Source organism: Geotrypetes seraphini, chromosome 10 (genome assembly GCF_902459505.1).
Source record: "Geotrypetes seraphini chromosome 10, aGeoSer1.1, whole genome shotgun sequence".
In the NCBI taxonomy this organism is placed as follows: Eukaryota; Metazoa; Chordata; class Amphibia; order Gymnophiona; family Dermophiidae; genus Geotrypetes; species Geotrypetes seraphini.
In genome coordinates, this window is record NC_047093.1 from 130,387,000 (window position 1) to 130,413,817 (window position 26,818).

Here is a 26,818-nt window from a genome sequence, read left to right on the forward strand (position 1 = left end):
AATCTAAGCGATGTACAAAACATTTACATTCACAGTTTCAAGCACAAACATTTATGAAGTGCAATAAACAAATAAGTCAGTCTTCCCCACAAATTTCTTTAATACAGAATTATTTCAATCTGAAACAAATAATAACCAGAGTTCGAGAGAGGTTTACACAAATGTTTGTGCTTTTAACATTTTCTTAAAAGACTTACGATCTTTTTATAAAGTACAGTGAAACCTTGGTTTGCGAGCATAATTTGTTCCAGAAGCATGCTTGTAGTCCAAAGCACTCGTGTATCAAAGCGAATTTCCCCATAGGAAATAATGGAAACTCAGACGATTCGTTCCACAACCCCAAAACTTTAACACAAAATACTATACGTACTTGTATTGCAAGACCTCACTACACTCCCGCAGCGTCAGAGAGAGAGAAGAACCATCGGCTCAAGTGTGATGATGTGACACATGTAAACTGTATGTACTCGTATTGCAAGACTTTGCTTGTTTAGAATAGTCACTACACTCTTATAGTGTGAGAGAGAGAAGAACCATCGGCTCAGTTGTGATGATGTGACGCGTGTATACTGTATGTACTCGTATTGCAAGACCTCGGTCATTTAGAACAGTCGCTACACTCCCCCAGCGTCAGAGAGAGAAGAACCATCGGCTCAGTTGTGATGTGTGTACACTGTATGTACTCGTATTGCAAGACTTTGCTTGTATATCAAGTTAAAATTTAATCAAATGTTTTGCTTGTCTTGCTAAACACTTGCAAACCAAGTTACTTGCAATCCAAGGTTTTACTGTAATGAGGTCTTTTCCTAGCTTCTGAAACTATACCCATTTCATCCTGTATGGACCTAGCAGAGGTCAACTAACCTTTGGTTTCTTGGTTAGTCTGCAGAGTTTGGGATCCTTCCTGAAGCCTATGGTCATGCCCGTGATGCTTTTGACTTTGGGAAGTTGGTTGAAAGTTTACTACTGTACATGAACGATCAGGGTAAGTTTCGGCCTTCTCCAGCAGCTATCCCTGCAATCTTGCTGCCCGTTTGCTTTTTGTATGACATATTCAGTAGAAGCAATAAACTTGATACAGAAAATAAGTAAACAATCTACAAAATCTCTTTTAAGGAAGAACTAAAAGGTATCCCAAAAATTCCCCTTCGCCCCCCCCAAAAAAAAAAAGTGAAAGGGGACAGTCACTCGGAAATAAACAAGGGAAGTTTATTTTTAGAAAAATTAACAGGAAAACCCAATTTGCAGGTACTTAATGAAGAAACTTGTCTACCTGGCAGACTAATATGCTCTTATTTATTTAGATTTTTATCCCGTCCTCCCAGTAGCTCAGAACGGTTTACAAGTAAAGATTCACAATGGAGTGAATTGGACGTACAAGATTATACAGTAGATTTAAATACTTGGACATACGAGACTGAGCAGCAGTTTAAATATAGGGACTATACAGCAAATTAAGAACAGTAGTTTAGTTTAGATACAAGTTATTTGAGTATAGGCTGAGAGTGGACTATACAGAAATTTAGGCAGAAGATTAGAATGGAGAAAGAAGGGTAGAGGTGGGGTTTAAGGGAGTTGGGTGTAGACTTAGGGTGACCTTTAGTTGAAGAGGAGGGTCTTTACCATTTTCCGGAATGTCATTAGTGAGTTCTGTAGTCTGAGTTGAGGGGGGAGTTGGTTCCAGAGTTGGGGAATGAAGTGGCTGTAGGAGCGTTTGCGGATAAACACTTTACTCAATTGAATAGGAAACTTATCAAGAAGATTTAAGGACCTAGGTGAAAAAAAAAATCCATAATATATTTTTGAAACTTTATCAAACGCTTAGGGCCGGATTCTCAAAATTAACTGGTAAAATCCAGCGAGTCTATATAGTGGTAGTAGTGGGAGTGATTTTTATTTTATTGGCGATTCTCAGCATAATATGCAAATTATATGCTTGCTATTTGTGCAGAGAATCACCGTCTTACGCTCAGTTGATGGCGCGCGCCTTTGTCTTCGGCGGTTTTGTCTATGAACCATATGATGGTGTTGACGAAAAAGAACATGTACTTTGTACCTACTATTGTGTATGAACTGAGCTGCCTACTTCCTCTTTGTTTCTGCAGATCTTGTCTCAAGTTTTCAGGACACAGTGTGCAGCTCCCTCCTGAATTCTGACCCTTTACGCCGGCCTCCTCTGCACAACTTATTATCCCATGAGTTTTTCAGGTGAGCAACAGAACAGCATTTCACTGCTCTAGCAAACACGGTGTATAACTGCAGTAGAATTAGGGATCCCTGAGTGATAGACACAATGTATAGCGCCAATGATAATTTGTGTGCCTCACCACGGAAGGCCTGGGAGTGAGGGATGTGGCATATACCTGCAAGTAATATCCCGGTGCTTCGCTACCAGAATTCTGGGATTGAGGGACATCACGTATACCTGTAGGTCATATCCCAGTTCCCCGCTCCTGGGATTCCATAAGTGGGGTGATGAAATGTTCTAGCTTGCCTATTTCGATTCCTTTTGCCCAAAAAAATTTTTACCTTTTCACATCTTCCTTATTAGGGATCCTCTGTGTATATCTCATGCTTTCCTGAATTTTGCTACTGTCTCCCTCACTTTCCCTGGGATAGAACTGAAGCTAGGAAAAGGTAATGGCTGTTGCCTTAGGGCCCTTGGGAGACACCCTACTTTCTGTTACCGTATATACTCGAATATAAACTGAGGTGACCTTTCTTTTCCCTAAAAAAGGAGGAAAAAAGGTTGACTCGAATATAAACTGAGATTAGACATTTAGGTATGTCAAGGATCATGCATAAATAATCGCTAATTTTTCAGCTGGGGCTGTTTTTAGTCCAAAAAAGCTGAAGGAGAGCTAACAAGACGTAAGAAGACTTGAGGCGGTCCAGAGGAGGGCGACGAAAATGATAGGAGGCTTGCGCCAGAAGACGTATGAGGAGAGACTGGAAGCCCTGAATATGTATACCCTAGAGGAAAGGAGAGACAGGGGAGATATGATTCAGATGTTCAAATACTTGAAGGGTATTAACGTAGAACAAAATCTTTTCCAGAGAAAGGAAAATGGTAAAACCAGAGGACATAATTTGAGGTTGAGGGGTGGTAGATTCAAAGGCAATGTTAGGAAATTCTACTTTACGGAGAGGGTGGTGGATGCCTGGAATGCGCTCCCGAGAGAGGTGGTGGAGAGTAAAACTGTGACTGAGTTCAAAGAAGAGTGGGATGAACACAGAGCATCTAGAATCAGAAAATAATATTAAAAATTGAACTAAGGCTAGTACTGGACAGACTTGCACGGTCTGTGTCTGTGTATGGCCGTTTGGTGGAGGATGGGCAGGGGAGGGCTTCAATGGCTGGGAGGGTGTAGATGGGCTGGAGTAAGTCTTAACAGAGATTTTGGCAGTTGGAACCCAAGCACAGTACTGGGTAAAGCTTTGGATTCTTGCCCAGAAATAGCTAAGAAGAAAAAATTGAAATTGAATCAGGTTGGGCAGACTGGATGGACCACTCGGGTCTTTATCTGCCGTCATCTACTATGTTAGTATGTAACAAATAGCTTCCTACTTGGGGCATGGCATCAACCAAAGTTTCTGGACTTCAGAACACCTGCAGAAAACAGGAAAAACCCTTTTCAAATACAAATCCACAAATTATTATCCACAAACGAAACCCTAATATACCAGACTCTGCACACAGTACACCAGAAGAGAAACAGAAAGAAATGCATTTCTTCCTGAACACTCCCAAAATATAAAAGCAACAGATGTACTGTTCATGTTCAAAATTGACACATTTCAATAACTAAATTGAAAAAAATATTTTCCTACCTTTATCTGAGCTCTTAACTCTGTTTCCAAGGTCTCCTTAGGCATTTGCAGTTTCTTTTCTCTCCTTCACATTTTGCACCACATCCATCTTTGGCACTAATTTTCACATTCAGTTTTCTTCCATTTTTCTGCCTCTATGTCAAATCTATCTATCTTTCCAACTCTTCCCCTCTCCTCCAGCTATGCGAACCATCTTTTCCTTCGCTTTTCTTTTCTCCCACTTCTTTCTGGTCATATGCATCATCTCATTCTCCTCCCCTCCGTCCATGTGCCACATCCCTTCCCTCCTCTCCCACTTCCCTCCGTCCATGTGCCACATCCCTTCCCTCCTCTCCCACTTCCCTCCGTCCATGTGCCACCATCTCTTCCCTCCCTGCTCGGGTTCCACCAGATGTTCTCCCCATCCAGTTCCAAAGCCCCTCTTGCCACAAAAACGTCAAGGCGCTCGCTGGCACAGTATCAATTTTCTTTTTCTTGCGCTGCCCGCAACCGCCTCTGCGTGGCTCCTTTGCTGCGGTCGGCCCAAGCAGGAAGAGGAAGTTCCTTCAGAGGAGGAGGTGGACTGTGGCAAAAGAACAGCACAGAGGAGGCCACCAGCCGGGCTGAAGAATCGCTGCCGTTTTTGAGGCGAGAGGGCTTTTGGAACCTGGTGGGGAACGGCAAGCCGCCATTGGCTCGTGGGCCTTGCAGTGAAGAACAGTGGCTAAGGCACTTCTACCCGTAACTGCCTGCTCCCCCCTGCTGCAGACTGACATCGCACTTACAGTTCTAGTGCTGAGGAGGTCGACGCCAGTACTGGGCTGACCTTGAGCGTCTGCGCATGCTCAAGGCTTTCTGGACTCTCTTCGCGAGTCCCAGAGAGGGCAGGAGCCAGCAGGCCTTGATCATGCAGAGACGCTCAAGGCCCCTCACCAGCACAGAGCATTGGCGTCTGCTTCCTGGGCAAACTATAAATGTGATATTGGTCTGGAGCATGAGGGAGTAGGTGCCGGTAATCAGGTGTGGGGGGGAGGGGGTAGATAGCAGTGCTGGCAAACCGAGACCCCCATTTTATTTTTTTGCCTCTTACAGTTTGGTTGATATTTGAGTATATACGGTAATTTTTATAACTTATTTTTACATTACAAGAGTGCTTTCTGGGCACACTGAAACACAGGAGGAGGGGGGGGGGAATATCAGAGAGGTGCCTGTTCCTCCACAGGTAGACTCTTAGGAATACTTTGCTTTCTTTCTAGGATTGATTTCCTGGAAGTTGTAAATTTCTTAAAAAGTCTGACTTTAAAGACTGAAGAGGAGAAAAATGAGTTTTTCAAGTAAGTGGTGATGGCCCCGGAAGGAAGCGTGTAATGTTTGTTCTGTGCACCGCTGTGGATGTGCTGATGGTGCCGTGTTAGAAAAAGCAGAGCTAGACAGCACACTGCCTTCTGCTCTTACTCAGAAGTGGTATGGTGGCAGCTGTTGTGAGAACCAGGAACAGCCTCTTTCTATATTATTATTCTCCAGCTACACTGGAAGCTTTCATAAATGGATCAAGTGCTTTCTTGCATATGTTAAATTAGAACGATTTGAGCAGCTTCTGATGTTAGTTTTTCATATACTAGTGCCTATTTGGCAACAGAGCCACTGTGACTATTTGAAAATGTTTGGCTCCTTTTTTAAACAGAATAATAATAATAACTTTATTCTTCTATACCGCCACAATCTTGCGACTTCTAGGCGGTTTACAATCAGGAGAGCTGGATATGCAGCGAAATGCAATATGCAGATAATCAGAGGAAATACAGAGAGCAGAGTCCTTAAGAGGCATTAGTATAGAGTTACAATTTGTTGAGTAAAATATAAGATGTACATTTTAGAAGATAATTTCCGACAGGACCTGTTAGGAATAAGTGTATGGCCTGATGTTGATTTGCATCCAAGCGAGCGTGATTGTCTCCTGTGGGCAGGTTTCTCTTGGACAGAGTTTCCTGTCTGTCAGAAGAGTTAATTGCGTTCCGGCTGGCTCCCCTTCTGCTCAATCAGCTGGTTTTTGCTGAACCAGCGGCCGTGAAGAGCTTCCTCCCTCACCTTCTTCGTCCAAAGCATGGTGAGTATCTGGAACAGAAATTTTACTGGGGTTCTGCTCGTTTCTCGGTTCTTTTATTGCATCACGGTCAAAGAAATTGGGTTTTTGGTGGTCAAAATCTGTGCTAGCTACAGCTTGGTTATCAGTGGCTGAGTATCTATCTTTCTTCTGCGCTGACTAACATAGGAACTCCCACTCTGCTCCCCTGACACGTTCCCTCCAAGAAAGTTTAAAAAAAATGTTAGCACATGCTGATTTGGCACACACATCAAACACAAGGGGGGGGGGGGGGGGGGAGGGGGGGGGGCCCGCCTGGCCGTTTAATGCGGCCCGCATTTAAGCACCTGACTGTGCAGCCCCAGTCCCAGTGGCGCTTCAAGCTCCTCTCCACGCTGCCTCGGTATCCATTTGCAGGCAGAAGAACCCAGTCCCACGGGTGTCTGAAGGTGAGGAAGGATCTATACTTCTACTAAAACTAAGTATCTTCTTTTTTTCCCCCCAATTCTTTATTCATTTTTTTATCTTACATCAAGTGTACAATAATACATCAATTGAATCGTACACATCACTTGAAATTCTTTTCTACTATCATCTACAATATATAAATTAAGTCTCTTTCCCACCCACCCTTTCCACAAATATTATAAAATAAACATTTCTCACATATAATAAATTGAAAAAACATTGATTTAACCAATAATATAACTATATATCCCCATTTCCCAAAATTATAATTATACTTTTAGTGTAAAAAGGTGTCTAATCATTACAAAATGTTATCAATGGCCCCCAAATCTTTTTAAAATTGTTATAGTTCCCTTTTTGTATGGCAATTATTCTTTCCGTTTTGTATATGTGACATAACGAGTTCCACCAGAAAGTGTAATTGAGTCTGGTGTAATCTTTCCAATTTCTGTTAGGAAGAGGGAGCTGGCTCGAAGATAACGCCGGGCATCGATCTTGTTGAATGTTGCTTCTATACTTATCTAAATGCTCTTGCTCAATATACCCCAATGCATGCTCTTGTCACAACACACCTTGATTACTGTAACATTGTTTATGCTGGTGATAATATTTCTGAGATTTAGACAGCTCTAGGCTGTTCAAAACTCAACCTTTAGGCTACTTTGCTGGGCTCGCAAGTTTGATCACATCACCGGCTTCCCATTTAATTTTGAATTCAATTTAAAATGTTAGTACTGGTCCATAAAAGCTTTCTGTACTTATGATCTGTCCCACCTTGATTTCAGTTGTTTTCATAACCCCTTACTCATTTGCTTCATTTTTCACATGACTATAGACTTCTTCCATCTTTCTTTTTCTTTATAATTCTTTATTCATTTTAACACTTCCAATAAGTGAAAACAGTAAAGAAAACAGTTTGCACAATAAACAACACTTAATAATCTTACATGACATCAACAGAGTAATATCCCTCCCTCCCTCCCTGCCCCCTATTATCAATCAAATTATCCATTTAGTTCTTAGAAGTATAATAAGTATCATATACCAAATATATCCTGCCTACATAACAATCATTTTGAAATTATAAAAACAGTAAACAGAACCTTCACCCCCCCTCCCAAATCTTTAAGAAAGATATTATTTCATTTAAACCCTTTTGTTCCCTCCCCCTCCCTTCCCTTGGATATGTAAAGTAATACATAAAATAAATTTAAACTATAATAATTGTACAAAAGACATCAATGGGCCCCATATTAATTTGAAATTTTTTGTATTCCCTGTCAGATCAGCATTTATTTTCTCAAATTTATAGATTAAGCCTAAGTTTGCCCACCAAAATGTGAAATTAAGTCGATCCCAATTTTTCCAATTTCTTGTGATTAATTGCCGTCATAATTAAAAAAAGTTTTCTTTTATATTTATCTAGGGGATCTTTTACATATAACAGTGTGCCACAAATCACAACTTCATAGGTCAAAGGGACCACAACTTCTAAAATATTATTTACATGTCCTCAAATCGACTTCCAAAAAATTTGAATCATAGGGCAATAAAACAGTAAATGATCCAATGTTCCCATGTCTAGATGACAGTGCCAGCATCTATTAGACCTTGAATTATCTAACTTATTCAATCTAACCGGGATCCAAAAAGAACGATGTCACAAAAAGAACCAAATTTGTTTCATAGATGTCGACGCTGTACATCTCAACCTCCAAGACCAAATCCGTGGCCATCTTCAAAGGCCAGGTTAGAATAAACAAGGCATTGCGCGGCATCATCTGTATGGAGCAAGCTTCCTACCCCTCTAAGAGATGAGCTGTCCAATTGGTAACGGCTTTCAAAACATCACTTTTCTCATCTGTCTTTGCTGGGTAATAGGGGCAGGTTGGGGAATGGTGCAGTGGGGACAATTCAGCCTGGATGTCTGGGTTCCCTGCACTATTGCTCTATAAGCTTCTCTTTCGTGTTCCTGTTGCTTTTCTGTCTCATAATGGCGGTTCCTTTTCCCATTCGTTATTTAGATTGTAAATTTCTTTGGCGGTGTTTTATAAAGGGTGGTATTGGAAAAGCCAGTAAACATGAACATTGTTTAACTAATTATAATGCCCCAGTGGTTAAATGCTAAAAGTTGTTTTTTTCTGAAAGATAACATGAGACTTCCAAAATACATGTGCACAAAATTTCTTATAGTTTGAAATTCATATTGCAATAAAGATAAAATTTGAAAGAGACATTGAAGCCAAGAATGCACCTAATGTGTGTGTGGTTTTCCTCCCAAGAAGCATAGAACCGTCAGGCCTAACCCGATGTTTGTCTCTTTGTCCCGTTTGCATGTACTTTCCTCAGACAGCCAGAGGAGCCAGACTGAATGCCTGCTGTCCCCAGCTCTCTTTCAAACGTATGTGATTCCAATCATCCTGAAACTGTTCAAAGTACATGAAGAACATGTGCGAATGGTGCTTCTCAGTCACATTGATGCCTATGCCGACCTCTTCTCTCAGGAAGAGCTGAAAGCCGTCATATTGCCACAGGTGGGTGAGGGCAGCCATAGCTTTACTATATGCTTCTTCATTGGCACCTCTGTTTGTAAAAACAAAAATAGTAATAGTAATAATAAAAAAACAGATGAGACATCATTACCAGAGGGGGAGAGGGCAGCTATAGTCCCACTTTCAGTATCACATCACTGTACAACTTCCTGTTATGTTCATATATACAGTGTTCCCCCGGTGGTTCGCGGTCGGCGGTTTGCGGTCCCAGTCATTCACGGTATTTTCTGACCCCCGAACCACTGACAAGGAGAGGGCAGCGGGAGAGGCAGGAGAGAGCAGCCGGAGCGCCGCGAGGGCAGGAAATCAACTCGCGGTACGCTCCGACTGCCTCTTCCTGCACTAAGTCGGGCCTTATCCAATCAGGAGCTGCTTTGACATGCAGCTCCTGTTTGGATAAGGCCCGACTTAGTGCAGGAAGAGGCAGTCGGAGCGTACCGCGAGTGATTTCCTGCATTCGCGGCGCTCCGGCTGCTCTCCTGCTGCCCTCTCCCGCTACCCTCTTAAGGCTCCCCCATGAAAAACCGTATTCGCTGTTTTTTGAGATTCGCAGGGGTTCCTGGAACGGAACCCCCGCAAATCTTGGGGGAGTACTTTATACTGTTGGATTTATTGTTATACTGGCACACATTTATTGGTTAATATCAACTTTATTACACCTTAATACTGATTGCGTGGGGTTTATTTTCTGGTAATAGTAACCTTCAGACAAAGTAGTTAATACACGGGCTAAAAATGAGAAAAATATATAAATAGGGTGTTGGCTCAGGAGAGAAGTGGGTCTTTTTCATTCACGTTACCTCATCAAGGGCTCCTTTTACAAAGCTGCAGTAGTGAGTCCTGGGGAGCAAATGCAACACAGCCATAGCAATTGAATGGGCTCTGTCACATTTGCTGCATGGGAATTGCTACCACAGCGCTGTAAAAGGAACCCTAACTGAAGCACATGAAGGATTTTCAAATTCTGACAGTCTTTGGCAGACCTCAAATTGGTTTAATTGTATGTGTGTGTGTTTTTTTCCTTGCCTGCAACACTGATTCCTCTAATGCAGGTATTACTGGGCCTGCGAGATACCAGTGACCCTCTGGTAGCGGTAACTCTGCATAGTCTGGCAGTACTGGTTTCCTTCCTTGGACCAGAAGTTGTCGTGGGTGGTGAAAGAACCAAGATTTTCAAAAGTACAACGCCAGGTTTTACAAAGACTGCAGACACTACCCCAGAAGGTAAAAATTTTCACAAAGTTCTGACGGATGCTGAACAAGAGACATGATACTAAATCAGAATTCATAATGAAGAAACTGAAGAAGAACTGGTGATACTTGAGTAGAAAATTCAAAATACTTTGGTGGACATTACATTAGAGATTTCTATTCTGCCATTACCTTGCGGTTCAAGGCGGATTACAAATTTAAATTGAATCAGGTTGGGCAGACTGGATGGACCATTCGGGTCTTTATCTGCCATCATCTACTATGTTACTATGACATAAGAATTGTCGTGAAATTAGGTAATACATGTTGGGTAATTTGAACATTTTAGATTTGATAAGGAGTAGACAATATAGTAGGTGGAGCTTGGGATGGAGCTGGTCGTGTTAAATAGGTTTTATGTATTTTTTGAAGAGTAGAGTTTTTGTTTCTTTTTTGAAGGTTTTGTACCAGTGAAAGATGTGAACTAAATCAGATAAGTGACAATAAATAGATATAACAACATTGGGCAAGAAGGCTCTTTAAAACTAACAAACTGAGGGGAAAAAATTCTTAATCTCTAGGGCATAGCAGACAAGCTAAAATAATAACCTAACAAAAACAAAATACCCTGCAGATACATGGATCAGCATGAGTCTGTGCCTTGGAGGAGAGCAAGGCAGTGGAGGACAGTGCAGGCTAGCGTGGAAAACCTTTAAATGCTTGGAGGGTGGTAGAGAGGCTGTCCTATAACAAGAAATCTAAAGCAAAAGGTATATGAGTCTTGAACCAGTGGGTTATTCTCCTTTACTTGTGAATTTGTAGAAGGCATTATAGTGGAACCTTGGTTTACGAGCATAATTCGTTCCAGAAACATGCTCGTAAACCAAATTGCTCGTATATCAAAGCGAGTTTCCCCATAACTACGACTTAGCTTGGATTAGATGAAAACGATTTCCTTCGGTTTAGCAGGAAAGTCCAGGGAATCGCCGCATTCGGAGATCCCCTTATGCCATCTAATCCAAGCTAAGTCGTAGTTCATTTTGGGAGTTGGCTGGGGGGGGGGTTCTCAAAGTGGTTTTCTGGTTTGATTTCACTTGTGTGAATATTCTAATTATTTATTACACTGTTTTTCACAATTTCTGTTGAGGCACACGTGAGATATCCGATGATGGTGTGCTGGCAGGGTTTGTTTAGCCTTTGCCTTGCTGTTCAAAGCGCTGGAAGTTCTCCTCCCTTCGCTGACCTCTCACACTGAGGATATCCTGTTTCGCAAAAATTTTATATATTTCACACAATTTTCTAATCTTCAGAATACCACTCTCAGAACCTATCGACTTTCACTGCCTTTACGTTTGTGTCTTTTGATAGTTACTTTGAGCAGCACTTCAGCCTTCACAAGAAGTAGAGTGCCGTGCACACGTGGTCTGATGGAGATCAAAGGGACTCGTATGCTAGTTTCAGAGATTTTTGATTGGTTAAAGCCTGTGCTGCGATGGAAGAATCAAAGGCTCTCAACACTTCCTATGTGTCATGAGAACAGTTATACATGATAAAGTTGCTCCATCAACAGTCATACCTCCTACAGCTTTTATATTGGTTTTGGTGCATGCAGTTCCCAAGGAGGCCTCAACGACGAGACACAACAAAGGAGTCGTGAGGATGAGGATGTCAGTAATTCAGCCACGGGTGTAAAGTTCAAAGTTCACTTTATTGATAGTACAAGTTTCAAGTTTATTAAAAATTTGATAAAACGCTAATCATAAATTCTAAGCGTTTCACAATAAAAATTAATTGTTTATTAGAAAACCATGTAGCTCTATCATATGATACAATTCTATTTGGAACGTCCATGAGAATAAAAAGTCAAATTTTATCTAGCAATAATAAACGTTTATTAATAATGACACGAGTTGCCATTCAACATATCACCAGAAATTGGAAAAATTACACCAGACTTAATTATATCTTCTGGTGGAATTCGTTATGTCATATACACAAAATGGAAAGAACAATTGCCATACAAAAAGGGAATTATAATAATTTTTTAAAAATTTGGGGGCCATTGATAACATATTGTAATGATTATAATAATGGGAAAGGGGGGATATATTGCTATATTATTGGTTTAATCAATATTTTGAATATATTACATGTATGATATGCTTGATTTACAATATTTGTGGAAAGGGAGGGTGGGGGAGGGGCTTAATATATGTATTGAAGATAATAATAGGAAAGAATTTCAAGTGATGTATATGATTCAATTGATGTAATATTGTACACTTGATGTAAGATGAAAAAATGAATAAAGAAATGGAAAAAATAAATAAATAAAAATTTGATAAAACGCTAATCATAAATTCTAAGCGTTTTACAATAAAATTTTTTAAAAGGGGTCCAGTTAATAAACTTTTAATAACATAACATTACTTACATGGAACAATAGGAAAGTGGGGAGAAATACAATTTGAAAGAAAAAGAGAACAATTAATAAGGAAAGGGAAAAAATAAGTTTTGTATAGAAAATGAATTTTTATATTGAAAATGAGCTAGAAAAGTCCCTTAGACCAATTAATAGTCGCATGCATCTTTTTAAATAAAAAGCTTTTGAGGCCACCCTTGAATTTATCCAAATTCTGTTCAGACCTTAAATATGATGGTAACGAATTCCACATTGTTGGGGCTATTGTTGCAAAAGAAGAAGCCCTACAGGTACTAATAATTTTTAGGGATGGGATATGAAGAATATGCTGTGAAGCGGATCTTAATGTTCTCGGAGGATCATGTGGAATCAGATATTTATGGATAAAGGTGGGTTCCTTGGTTTTCATAGTTTTGAAAGTGATTAAAGCGATTTTGTAAGTGATACGGTGATGGATAGGTAGCCAGTGAGCACTTTTTAACAAGGGACTCGCAGTGCTACTATCAATAAAGTGAACTTTGAACTTTGCACCCCTGGCTGAATTATTGACATCCTCATCCTCACGACTCCTTTGTTGTGCAGTGCATGCAGTTCAGCAGTGACCTGTTTCGAGGATCTGGGTATGTTTTTTAAGTAATAAATTGCTTATAGATGTAAAATACATAGGCGGTGATGCGGTGACACTTCTGTAATAAATGATAGTGTCAGCAAAACATGAACTTTATATCAGCTACTTGCTGTAATCTTTTGAAAAGCGTGATGCTTTAGTCTCTCACTTCATGCGTCATTTTCTCTTCCCTTGTAGACTCGCCTGTTCACATAGTCAATAACCTGAAACCTGTAATGACGCAGGCCGTAAAGAATAACTTATCCAATCTGCTGCCAAAAGGCACACTTTCTGGGAAAATGTTCTTCAATGGAGAGGAGACTCTGAAGAAATGCTTGGAGGAAACGGAGGCTCTTGGCTCTTTACAGACAGGTAAATCTGTGGCAAATTCTCAATAACCCTCCAAAGAGCTGTCTAATTTTTATTCTTTGATACATGGGCTGGAGCAAATGATTAATCTGAATCTTGCTGAGATGATCTGACTTGATGCTATCATAGGTAGGTGTTAAACACTGTTTTCAGAACAGCAACTGACCAACCCACAAGAGTTTGTATTAACATAGAGGTGAATTTCAAAAGCATCTCTCGTAGATTTTATTTTTAATGTCCCTTGTCCTGTAGACCCAGAATTCTTTGATGTACTTGCTATCTTGACTCATCCACTGTTCTAGTGCCTAGAAGTTTAGGCGTGAATGAATGTTTGTTTTATTAACATTTGCTATACTGCTTAACCATATTACAGAATAAAATAAAATAAAATTAGGTACTTAGAACTTCCCTATCTATCCCAAAGGCTCACAGTCGAGCTAAAGTGACTGAGTAAACAATTATTAAAATAAGATGTAACCTTTTAGGATATAACTACTGAAGGAATTTTTCTTGCTTATGTGAGGGTCCTCGCTACTAAGCACCAAATGACTGTGAAGAAGGTATTGATGTCTCTAAGAAGGGGGGGTGGACACCCTTTGTTTGATACACCTGGGAGACTTAGGAGAGCATTAGAAGATGTGTGAGAGGGATAGAACACGTGGCACAATACTAAATACTTTATTTTGCTCGGAGCAATTTTATTTGTATCAGTGAAGCGAGCCCTCGGTGTCTTCCGAAACAAGACAAGACATAACATACAAGTCATAAACAGAGTTGCAGTCCAATAATATTGCTTGATTACCATGAGTTTAGATAGCTCTTTGCAATAGAATAACACACATGTAATGTCAGCAGATGTTTTTAACCTTTGCTAGTGCTGCCAAAGGGGACCCTATGGCATGCTATAACTGCGTCGTCATTATTCCTAGGGAATCCGACTAAAACATAGACTGAAGAGACCAGGCTGACCTACAATATTGCTTCTTCCAGTAGTTGTTTAGACGGGTTAAAGAGAATAATATGTCTATTCATAAAAACATAGTTTTATTCCACTTACATAGTTACGGCAAATATTAACGACCTTGTAAGAAACGGACTATCATGTGATTGTAACCATATGACTAGTAGAAGTACTAATAGTATGATTGACTTATGCACTATGTATTTTCTTTGTATCTGTGATGTGATTGGTGAGTTCCTTTCCAAGCTTGTACTCTGATTGGAAGTTGCATTAACCATGTAGAAATTAATAAAAGGAAGGGATTCCTAGGGTCTCGGGGTGCTCTTAGTTTGGACACTGCAATTTTAGCAATTCCTAAGAGTACCCAATCTGTATACATTGCTTGCTTTATTTTTACCCTTACTTGGTTCTTTGGTTAGGCATTCTTTGGTGGTTCTTAAAAACTTGGAAGTAAAGGGCCGAGGGGCTTCCCTGGAGGGTTTCCCTGACCAAACAACTGCAAGCTGAGATTTTACAAGAATTTTTCGGTGTGAATTATAGCAAATTTTTGTTATAATTCAGTATGCAAGACGTTTGGATGACCAAATCAATACCTTTTACTAATATAGATGTTATTTTGACCCTAGGAACAATTATTCCAGGGGGAATACTGTGCAGTGCATAATTTTATGCAGAATTCTGTATAGGCATGTGCATCAGTGATTCTCCTATATCCCTTCTTCCTCCCCTTGAGAGACTGCAGCGACAAGAGGAGGTGAATGGCTGTGCATGAGGGGCCTGTTCTCCTCCTCCTGCTGTTGCTGTCCTTGGACCAGCTGTTCATTTGAACGACACAGGCCTCTGAGTAGCACTGCAGTTAAAATAAACAGGAGAGCAGAGGAGGAGGAGACGGCCCAATGGGGGTCGCTGGAGATAGCTGGGAATAATGTTGCACAAGGATAGTCTTTGGAGCTGGGTTGAGAGGTCACTGGAGCCAGAAGGGTGGGTGGGTGTGACTTGAATGGGGAAGATAGGATTACCATATGGCTCCAGAAAAAGGACGACAGATTGAGACATCCGGGTTTTATTTCTATTGGAAGCAATGGAAGTAAAACCCAGATGTCTTAATCTGTTCTCCTTTTTCTAGAGCCAGTGCTTGAGTGCCTGAAAAAATTCATGTAAACTGTTCTGAGCTCCCTTGGGAAAATAGTATAGAAAAATTGAATGAATGAAATAAGTTAACCCTAGGGAGGATAAGAGTCACTGGAGCAAGCTGGGGGAAAGTGTGTTTGTAAGGGTATGGAGCCATTTGAGTAAGGTGAGGTTATGTGTGCCATGAGGGTGAGGGGTGCATAAGCAAGTTGATGGGTATATCATGGAGTTGTGAATCTCTGAAGGAAGGTGGCGGGATGCGAGGAATGAGAAGTTTGGTATATTTTTGAGGCAGGGAGGAGAAAAAAGGTGGAATATATATCAAAGGGAAGAAAGAAGATACTGGAGAGAAAAGGAGTTGGGGATATGCAAATCTTGGGTGAGAATGTCCTGGGGAAAAAGATAAGAGGTTCTATACATGGGGATTGGGGGGAACCATGGGAGAGCTTGCTGAGAGGGAGAGAGAATGAGGGGTGGGAGAGAGAAATCTGTGGTAGGAGCAAGAGAGAGTTGAAGAGGGAATATTATATTTTAATGATCTGGGAATTCTACATAAAAAAAATGACAGGTAAAGCATTTAGAATTTTAAAATCTTTACAGAATTTACAGGATTTTTGTACAGACCACCCCCATGAGTAAACAGAATTGGCCTTGCGTTGTCCACTTTCTTATACTTTTTGTGATCATCTTTTTTTTACAGGACAGAATGTTGTCCAGACGTTTCTCAACCTTTCCAAAAGTGAAATCACTAGTTCGGAGAGGGACAGTTGTACCCTTTTGAATAGCTTTGAGAATACAGCTGAAGAATGGCCAGATTGGAGTGAATCGGAGGAGGTAGGAGTTTCAGGGCAGGATGTGATCTCTGGAACACCAGCCAGGAACAACGCAGGAGACCAGGCAGAGCCAAGGACATGTTTAAAAGCTTATCATACAAGCTCAAACAATATCAAAGGATTGGAGTCCCTGGCTGCCACATTTCAGCCGGGCATGAAGTGCAGCCCTCCAAAAGCAAGTCCTGCAGCCTGTAGCAATAATAGCTGGAAGCAGCCAGTTATAGAGGAGGAAAAGAACTCAGATTTACGGACTCAGATGTCCTCTGAGAAAGAACTTGGTTTGGGTGAAGAATTTACTATACAGGTGAGGAAGAAGCTTCAGGACCCTGAGTTGGACTGGTTTGCCGATATGATTCCAATTATTAAACCTTCTTCAACTCTTCAGATTTTACCAAAACAGAGGACTGAACTGGTAGATGTGGTACCAAACCAAGAAGAAAAGAGGAATATGGAAGCACTGTCATTTTCCTCCAGATTTGCTGCTGAGATTACAGAAGTAAGTATATAAGCTCTCAAATGTTTTCTATGGAATTAAGAATGCCCCAGTTAAATTCACTTTCCTCCTCCTTGCTGCATTTTGGCATTCTTGTCTATTGTTCATTGAACACTATGGAGCATGTGCGACTCCTTACCTTAGATGGTTCTCAAATATGTGGGGCAGCAGAGCCAAACATTTGGGGGGGGGGGGGGGGTCAGTTTTCAAAGTTTTAGCCATCTAAATAAGCCCCTCTGAAAAAGTAGGAAGGGCTGAGCTCAGAAATTTAAGAATCTAAAAAGTAGGCAGTTACAGGGGCAGTTAGGTGCTTAACACTGTTTTTAAGCACTAGGCACTTAGATTGTCAGTAGATTTAAGGGACTATCCAGTCTTTTGCACTGAGTTTCACATGTTCGATTATCTCCCAGATGGTGAGAATTTGTATGTGTGCTTGGTGCAAAGTGGTTCTAGCACTTAGGGAACAGTCAGATCTCTGGAGACTTGGAACAACTGAGGCAGACTGTGTTTTTTGGGGGGAGGGGGGTTAAGTAGAGGCCTACAGGAACATACCGTGTTTCCCTGAAAATAAGAGAGTGTCTTATATTAATTTTGGGCCCAAAAAGTGTATTAGATCTTATTTTTTCATGTACAGTGATCATCTCTCCCTTCCTCTCCTCAACCCCAATTCTTCCTCTTTTCTTTCTCTCCCCCACATGTGCAGCATCTTTCATCCCCTCTCACCCATCTCCTTGTGCCTTCCCCCTGCAGCATCTTTCTATCCCTCCCTCCCATCCCTCATGCAGCAGAATCCTTGCCAAGCTTCTATCCCTTCCTTTCGTGCAGTAGAACCCTTGAGCAGCCCTGCCACCGCGGTGCAGCGGAACCCCCACTGACCCATCCTTCCATCTCTCCCTCCCATCTGAACCCTGCCGACCGCAAGACCTACATGCCTCCCTCCAAAGAGCAGCGTGGCAGCACTCTAAACAGGCTACTTTGCAGCCTTTTCCCTCCAGGACCTTCTGTGTGCCGCGTTTCTGATGCAGCAGAGGGAATGCCCCGGCAGGAGAAGGCCACGAAGCAGCCTGTTTAGAGTGCTGCCATTGCTGCTCTTTGGAGGGAGGCATGAAGGTCTCGGGGTCGGCAGGGATTGAATGGGAAGGTCAGAGGGGCTTTGTCTGCACAGCGGCGATGGAGGCAGGGGGTGGGAGGAACCGCTGCTGCTGGCACAACAGGGACTATGGCTTTTTTGGGAGGTAGGGCTTATATTAAGACCTACCCCCAAAATCATGCTAGGGCTTATTTTCGGGTTAGGTCTTATTTGGGGGGGAAACCAAAGAGAATTGACCCCAAAGTATCCACAGAGAAGAAAATCCAGAAGAAACCAAAAGAAACTGTGGAGTGACGATGTTCCTAAAATGGACTTTATTTGAAAATGTCAAAGTTCCAAAGATACACTAAAATTATCCACATAAAAGTGAAGTAATCCACATGAAAACCTTAAAGGACCTCATCCGTTAGAGACGCAGGACCCAACACGGTCTGCTTTTTGACAGAAAGTCTTCTTCAGGGGTCCTATAAATAATGAGGGGTACGTTTAAAAAATATATGTAAATTCTGAAAAGTAGTAGCTATAAAATCTGAAACTGTGAGTGATATCAAACATGCAAAAAATGTAGAAAATGTGAGATGAAGGATACAGTGATGTGAATGAAACTAATAGTAATCAGTTGGTGAAAGACCGTGATGAATATCACAAACATATAAAGACAGGAAGTATTAAGTCTATGCAAAATGCAGAGTGAATTGAAAAACTTAATATAATACGAAAACTGTGCTGAACAGTTGATCTGTGAACACAGTGTAAACAAGCTTGAAAAGCAGAAAAGACACTATACAGGACGAACGTACATACCTGAGGGTCCTATAATGGTGAATACGTGGAGAAGCTGATTAATTTAAGAAAATAAAATTACATAAGAGAGATTAGATCAAAATTTGCAAGAATTAAAAATGTATCTAAAACTCAGCACTACTACCAGATTTAAAATTAAGCATATTAGCAACACCATATAAGATATTTAGGAATTGCATCGTGAAAAACTAGTGACGTCAGAAACCAAGTGCAGGTGATGGAAGTGGAAACTTCCAATGAAACAACTAAACTAAAAAACTGAGCTAAAAACCCAAGCTACAAAAGCTAACAAGCCCAGTGAGCCGTGATCATATAGACAAACCGGTGGGAAAAAGGCATCTACAACGGAGCCACAAGAAAGTAATAGTGGGGGATGGGCTCACATTGCTAAATGCTGCTAAAAAAGACGATGACATAGAAGAAAACCTATAGAGGGCATTCCGGTGAAAAAACAAAGGGAGGGGAGAGCTAAGAAAGACCATATCTAAGAGAAGTCGGATACAAAACCGAAAAACATAAAACAGTAGTGTCCGTGAAAAGGGGCAAAAGCAAAAAAGCGAATCAAAAGCACTTACCTAATATGTGGTGAGCCGCTGCTTGCATTCAAAGGGAATAGGGATGCGCGTAGAAAGAGGAGCATTTAAATACGCAGTCTAATTGGTGGAAAAGAAGGGGAGGAACTAACTAAAGTGAATGAAAACTAATCAAGTGCAATACCAAAGAAAGGGGCCCCGAACACATATTAAACTGCTAAATAAGAAAAAAGATTAAGCCGGTATGTTTTAAATATATGAAAAAAGGAATTTTACGGTTGAATTAGACACAAAAGATTTGGTGATTTCTGATGTAATTGCAAAATAAAACTGCAATAGATAATATAAGTTAGCAACAACCTTATATGTGTAAATCCATAATTACAGTAAGATGCTTATGAAAAATATAGATATTATAAATATACATAGTAAATCTGTTTACACATAATCAGCTTTTATCACTTAAAGGTCAACTTAATGTAAATCAAAGAAAAGAGATGTAATCTACATCCTGGTTAAGACCTGCAGGGTTTGTGGTATTCATTTCAAAAATCACCGATTACATCTCTTTTCTTTGAGAATATTAATACATTTATTCGAAACTGTTTTAATTTACATTAAGTTGACCTTTAAGTGATAAAAGCTGATTATGTTTAAATAATATATATATATATATATTTTTTTTTTTTTGTATATCTCACCTGACACTTATTATGTTTTAAATGCCATTTTTTGGGGCTTTTAGATTTCATGTTCATCACACTTTAATGTCACTCATTCTTTCATGTTTACTGTATAATTATTTATCATATTTGGCATTTTGTTTCATTATGTGGATTTGGATTTTATATATGTCATGCATCTTTTATGTTCCAATGTGGATTTACACATATAGGGTTGTTGCTAACTTATTGTATTTATGCATCTTTTATTAGATATAATTTTTACTTTTCCATATCTATGTCATTGCAACTTTGTTGTTTATTTTGTTACTTGATGTATGCACCGGCTTAATCTTTTTTCTTATTTAGCAGTTCCGTGATTTTCTGAGTTCTCACACAGTGTCTATGTTCAATCAGCCTAGTAGTCTCCAACATTCTGGAGTTTTGACCCACATAAATCACATTTAGGGATAAACTATTGGTGAGATCTCAGATGAAAACGCACATTAGATTTTTGATCAAAAAAGACATCAGATAACAAAACATTACACAAGCCACAACTTCCGTGTCCACCAAAATATTCCCTCCCACCATCCCTTTTGTATGCCGCACTTCAGCCAAACACAGCTGATCACATAAATTCCGTTGATGCTTATAAGAAAAAATGAAGTTCACATTATGAAACATGGGTGAACATGCACTATCTGAGTGCGATTATACTGGAGCACACACAAAACTTTCTCCGATTCCTTATTCACATACTGCAATAGTTGATCCTTAGAATTATACAATGCTTCTTTGGCAGCGTTCTTCACAATCTCCCGACAGTATCCGCTATGGATAAATTTATATCTCAAAGCCGAGGATTTACTTCTGTATTCTTCCACTGAAGAACAAATCTGTATCTCCAGAACTAGGCTGTAGGAATGTTATTTTTGGAATGCCTTGGATGCATACTAGAGTTCATCAGCAAGTTGTTTTTATCAGTTGGTTTCACATAAACAATAGTACGGAACATATGCTGTTCCATAGAAATTTCAATATCCAAAAATGAAATTCTGTTGGAATGGCTGCTGGACTCAAAACCAGTGGTAGAATGGCAAGAGTTCAGAGGTAACAAAACTCATGAAATCTTCCTGAGACCCCCCTTCCATATTAAAAAAAAAATCAGCAATGTACTTGGGAAAACCATCCTCAAGAATACACAGATATCTCTTCAAACATGGACATGAACAAAATGGCTATAGATGGAGAAAACACCACCTCCATTTCTACTCCCTTCTGTTAAAAAAAAAAAATATATATATATATTTTTCAAGACTACTTCCAATAAGGACAAAATAAACTCAACTGGAACCAAACAGGATCTGGGGTCCAAATTCAAAATATGAGCCACTGTTTCCAAAGCCTCCTTCAATGGTATATTCGTACACAAAGACGTAATATCCAATGTCACCAATAAAAAAAGGAGAGTCCAGGACAAATAATTCTGCCAGCAATCTAAAAACATGCTTACTATCCTTGATGTAATACCAAACCTCACAGTCTCAAGGTTGCGGGAAAATGTCCACATATCTTCATACCCATTTCAAAAGTGAACCCCTAGCCGAAACTGTAGGGCGGCCAGAAAACTAGAATCTTAAATTTTTTGAAATTCAAAAACTGAAATTCAGCTTTGGTCATAAAACCGCCTCTCAAACCAGCACTTGAGATCTTCATCATGCAAGCTGCCATATCCTCTGAAAAATCCTCCACCAGCTCCTCATAAGTTAAATTATCATTCAGTTGTCGATAGATCTCCTTCATTTAATCCACTCTGTTCTGTACAATAATGGCTTCACCCTTGTCTGCCTTGCGAATCACAATATCCACATTATTCCATAAAGAATGTAAAGCCCTTCTTTCTCTAGTGATATTTCACTTAGTCTTTGGAAGTGTGGACTCCAAATCCTCCATGAGTGAAGCCTCATCCAAGGGCTCATATAGAGCCCGAGCTGGTGCCCGCAGACGAGATTAAGATTCCAGGACAGAAACGGCTGCACAGGGGAATGAAGACGCAATGCTTCCTTTAAAAATCTGGACCCATCTTGATAAGAAGCCAAGTTCGCTGTTTGGTATGCCCTCTAAAGCAGGAAACACCTGCTATATGAACCTTAAATGAACCCACTGCAAGGCCTTTATCAAGCCCTTTATCAAGCCCCTCTTGAAGAAAGGCTAAGACCATGGCAGCTGGAGCCTTAGTTGTATCTGTGTATCTCTGACTGCACCAGCTGTTGAAATGCTTCCAAGCCTTTGTATAGGCTGCCAAAGTGGACTGCTTCCTAGATCTTAGCAGGGTGTTTATCACCAAGTTCGAATAGCCTTTGCTCACTAAGGCTTTGCACTCAAGAGCCACATAAGACCAGACACAGAAGAACCCAGACACCATTCACATACCCTCCAATCAGAGACATCAAATGGAAAAAACTGTACGACGGCCTTCTAGTCACACAGGCAGCAAGACTAGACCACCAACTCTCCAATCTACTAATCTCGACCCCAGACTACAAAACTTTCAGAAAAGAAATAAAAACCCTGCTATTCAAGAAATCCATGAAAACTAACACACACCGTATGAAACATTTCAATCCTCTGAAGCAACTCGCTCTACTCTGTAACACCTCTGGACATGTCCAGAAATCCTCTTCTGTAATCCACATTGAACCGCAAGATAATGGTGTAATAAAAATCACTAATGTGATGTAATTTATGTGGTGATTGCGGGTTTTGCTCGTGGGCAGATTTTGATTTTTTTTTTTGCGGTTTCTAGTATTTTTCTAGGGCCGGGAAGATTTAAGAACAGCGGCTATGGCTCTGCTGGTGAGCTGTGGGGACATTTTTATACCAGGTTTTTGGTTCTATGCATGTTCCAACAGTTGTTTACAAGTGTTTTGTTGTTTTTACACTCTTGTTCGGAGTATGTTTTACTGTTCTCAGTTTTAGCCTTTCCTAGGTTCTGCTTGGTTATTTGGCAGACTGGATTGGTAGGTGGGAGTCTATCCTAATATACACGTTTTGTTCTCAGTCTCCACCTGTTGGTCACAGTGAGATATAAACCCATTTGTAAAAACTATACCGGTCTACAGGCTAACAGAAAGAAAATTAGAAGGTAAGAACCTAATTTCTCCTTTACTCTTTCAAAAATACTAGGACTAGGTGGCATGCAATGAAGCTACTAAGTAGTAGTAAATTTAAAACAAACTGGAGAAAATATTTCTTCACTCAATGTGTAATTAAATTATTGAATTCATTGCCAGAGAATCTGGTAAAAGGAGTTAGCATTGCAGGTTTTAAAAAAGGTTTGGATAATTTTTTAAACGTCAAGTCCATAAGTAATTGTTATGATGGATTTGGGAAAATCCACTGATTTATTTCTAGGATAAGCAACATAAAATCTGTTTTGGAATCCTTACCAGGTACTTGTGACCTGGATTGGCTACTGATGGATTTTTGGTCTGTCCCAGTATGGCAACCTTTATGTTATTATCCTAAAATCATAGCCTTGTGTGCCCAGATTTTGGAGATGCTGAATGCCTCCTACTGACTGCAAATGCTTTTTGTAAATGTCATCAAACTAATCTAGAAGTGTTGTTAAAGTCAGTGTTTCTCAACTTCTTCAAGCCAAGTACCCACTAAGTCTAACAAATATCAACAGAATACTCTGCCTAAGCTCCGCCCCTGAACCCACCCCCATAATAATAGTGGTAATTGTAATGCAATTTCTTCCATTCATTTTTCATATACACACAATATAATATTATTAATACATAATAATGGTAACCACAAAATAAAAAAAACACAAAGCACTGTATGCAGAGAAAATGTTAATTTATCATTTATATTTGGGTTTTTTTTAAAAAAGAGGTCAAGGCAGATGACTTTAAAATATGCAATGTCACCTCAGTAACAACTATAGAAAAATAGACACATACAGTGCAAAATATAGACAGCAGATATAAATTCTCAAGACTGACACATTTCAATCACTACATTGAAAATTAAATCATTTTTACTACCTTTGTTGTCTGGTGATTTCATGAGTCTTTGGTTGCACTTCCTTCTATTTTCTTTCTGCCTCCTATACTATTCCTCTCCTCAGGTCCTCATTTCGTTCCCCAACCATCTCTTTGTCCCTCCATGAGTCCAACTTTTCTTCCTCTCTCCTCCACCTCTATTGGCAACATATCTTCCTCTCTCACTGTCTTTCATCCCTTCCCTTGCTGCAAAGGGAGTGGGGAAAGAGAGAGAGATCCAGGGTGCATCTCTCCCACCCCCTCTACTGCCACATCTAACATTTCTCCCTCTCTCATCCACCGGATCGTGTGCAGAATTTTTCACCACTGCCTGCCAGCCCCATGTCCATTTCTCCATCACCCCTCTCAAGCATCAAACCACATCTCAAAATTTTAACAAAACTTGAAACCCTGGAAACTAAAAATTCCCTCCATCACTATATTCAAAAGTCCTCCCCCTTGCAGCCCCTTCAATCTGTCCCCTCTCCACCACCATATCCATGTCTCCCTTTCATCCTTCTCTTCACTTCTCACTCACACACTCATGCCCAACAATTCTTCCATTAGTGCTTCCTTCCTCCCTCCCTTCTTTCTGTGTCCCAAGTTCGTGCCCCCTTTTCTTCCTTCTGTGTCCCGAGTCTGTGCCCCCTTCCCTGCCTTCCAGCTTTTGTCCCAAATCCCCCATCTCCTTTTGTCCCATGATCATGTCTCCTCTCTCCCTTACTTGCTACACTGTGCTTGCTCCCTTCAGGGCTGCCCAATTGGGCTGTTCCTTCCTGCTTTCAGCAGCACAGGGATGGCATCGCGAGCAGTGGCTCTTACACACTGCACGTGACTGACCCACAAGCCTTCCCTCTGATGTCAGCTCTGACGTCTGAGAGGCTTCTGGGTAGGCACGTGCAGTGTATAAAAGTCGCTGCTTGTGATGTGTCCCTGTGTGGCTGAAGGCTGGAATGAGCAACCCTGAAGGAGGTAACTGGGATCTCCTGCTGACCCGGTAGACTTCCCTCTGACATCGGAGGGAAGCCTTTTTGGGTCGGCTTTGGTGGAGGGAATGCAGGAAGAAGGGCATGCGGCAGCAGCACTTTGGTAGAGGAAGGGGCAGGAAGGGGGCGGGAGACCCGCAATGTGCCGCATACCCCAACAAGCGACTCGCGTACCCTTACCGTATGTTGAGAAACTCTGGTTTAAGTCATCGGTGTCACAACAAACAGGCAATTGAAGAGGTCACAATATCATGTCTTGTGTAGAGTTTAGAGCTTGAGTCAAGTGTGTGACCATTTGGCTTTTAATGTTTCTTCTGAAACCATTCACCGTATTGTATCCCCATTGTATAGTCTTTTTATTTTCATGTTGCTCTATTATTACAGGTGGAAGCAGGAGGCTGGAGTGGAGATGATGACCTTAACTGGGAAGAAGATGAAAACAACTGGTGATAATAGTAAAGGCACAATTTCTACCCTTACAAATACAAGAGACTAGGTCACTGCGTTTGCCACTCCCAGGATGTATTCTCCTTCCTTTCTACAGCCAGCATATGATACAGCAGATTGATTTCCTGAAGGCAGAGAGAATTGCAGTATCGCTTGCTGGTGCTAAGCTTCTGTCCTAAAGCCATAATCGCATCTTGATGTGAGGGAAGGGGGGATCCTCAGTGTGCCAATGAGTCTTATCTAACTAAAATATAGTTGGAAGGAGCTAGTCTCTTGTGGGTGCTACAGTTGTTTACAATTGGAAATTAAAGGGGTGAAAGACTCCGTAAATATTTTTAAATGCTACTTGTAAAGATTCTGGAATGGATGCACAATTTATTTATTACTGGTTTTATTGAAAAGTGAATGGTTGGGTAGTATGACATGGAAAGAGAGCACAACGTAGAGGAGAAGATGCATCTTGGCCATTACTGTGATCTAATCCACAAGGAGCCAGTGCTTAAACAAAATCTGTATAGTTGAATGTTATGCTAGTTTGTCAAATATTAAAATGGACTTAAATTATTGCATACATTATGCAAGCCTAATTTTATTATATATATATATATATATACATACATACACATACATATATATATATATATACTGTATACTAAAAGGAAAAGTCTCTATATAGTGTGTACACCTGCTGTTTGTGTTTACAATTTAGGAATACTGTTGGCCTCAATAAAAATTTCAGTTTCATTAAAAGATTTTCATTTTGGCCTTTCTTTCCTTTTTTATCATATCTTGTTCAATCACTTCCATTTTTCTTACAGTAATACTCCTAAATAAATTTGTGCTCTAGAAGCAACCGTGTGTGAAAAGGGATGATGCTGTCCTGTAGGTAACTGTCCTTTAAAAAACAGCTGAAATAGCTCAATTGGGAAAACGGTAGACTGAAGATCTAAAGGTCCCTGGTTCGATCCTGGGTTTCAGCCCCCCATTTTCTTGCCCTGGCTCGCTGGCATGGCATGCTGCTATAATTTAAGTTTTTGCCAGGTACTTGTGACTTGGATTGCCTTCTGTGAAGATGGGATACAGAGCTACATGGACTATTGATCTGATCCAGCAAGGTTGTTCTTATGTTCTTATTCTGGGGGGGGTGGGGGGGGTTGTCTTTAGCACTGTTCCCAAGAACAAGTCTGCTTTTGAGTACAGGGCATCAAACACTGACTTCTCCAAGCACACTACGCCAATACCTACACTGAAAACCATCTGCGGGTAGAAGGTACTGAAAAAAGAAAAATCTGGGTCTAGTCTTTTCCTCTTGTTACTAACAGGC

The 26,818-nt window shown here is 40.5% G+C and overlaps 1 protein-coding gene across 3 annotated transcripts in view; it reads left to right on the plus strand.

The window, feature by feature from the left end:
• SCYL3 (SCY1 like pseudokinase 3) overlaps nt 1-26,246 on the plus strand; it is a 41,485-nt gene extending 15,239 nt beyond the window's left edge. The window contains exons 4-13 of one of the 3 annotated variants that reach the window (XM_033961200.1): nt 883-985; nt 2,106-2,208; nt 5,067-5,144; nt 5,778-5,917; nt 8,711-8,895; nt 9,966-10,137; nt 13,332-13,505; nt 16,295-16,731; nt 16,813-16,923; nt 25,432-26,246. In XM_033961200.1, coding sequence (XP_033817091.1) covers nt 883-985; nt 2,106-2,208; nt 5,067-5,144; nt 5,778-5,917; nt 8,711-8,895; nt 9,966-10,137; nt 13,332-13,505; nt 16,295-16,731; nt 16,813-16,923; nt 25,432-25,497 — 1,569 coding nt within the window. In that variant the 3' untranslated portion in view covers nt 25,498-26,246. Of the gene's footprint in view, nt 1-882; nt 986-2,105; nt 2,209-5,066; nt 5,145-5,777; nt 5,918-8,710; nt 8,896-9,965; nt 10,138-13,331; nt 13,506-16,294; nt 16,924-25,431 lie in introns of all 3 variants that reach the window. The other 2 variants (XM_033961198.1, XM_033961199.1) reach the window with 2 other exon arrangements.
• Nucleotides 26,247-26,818: the final 572 nt, after the last annotated feature.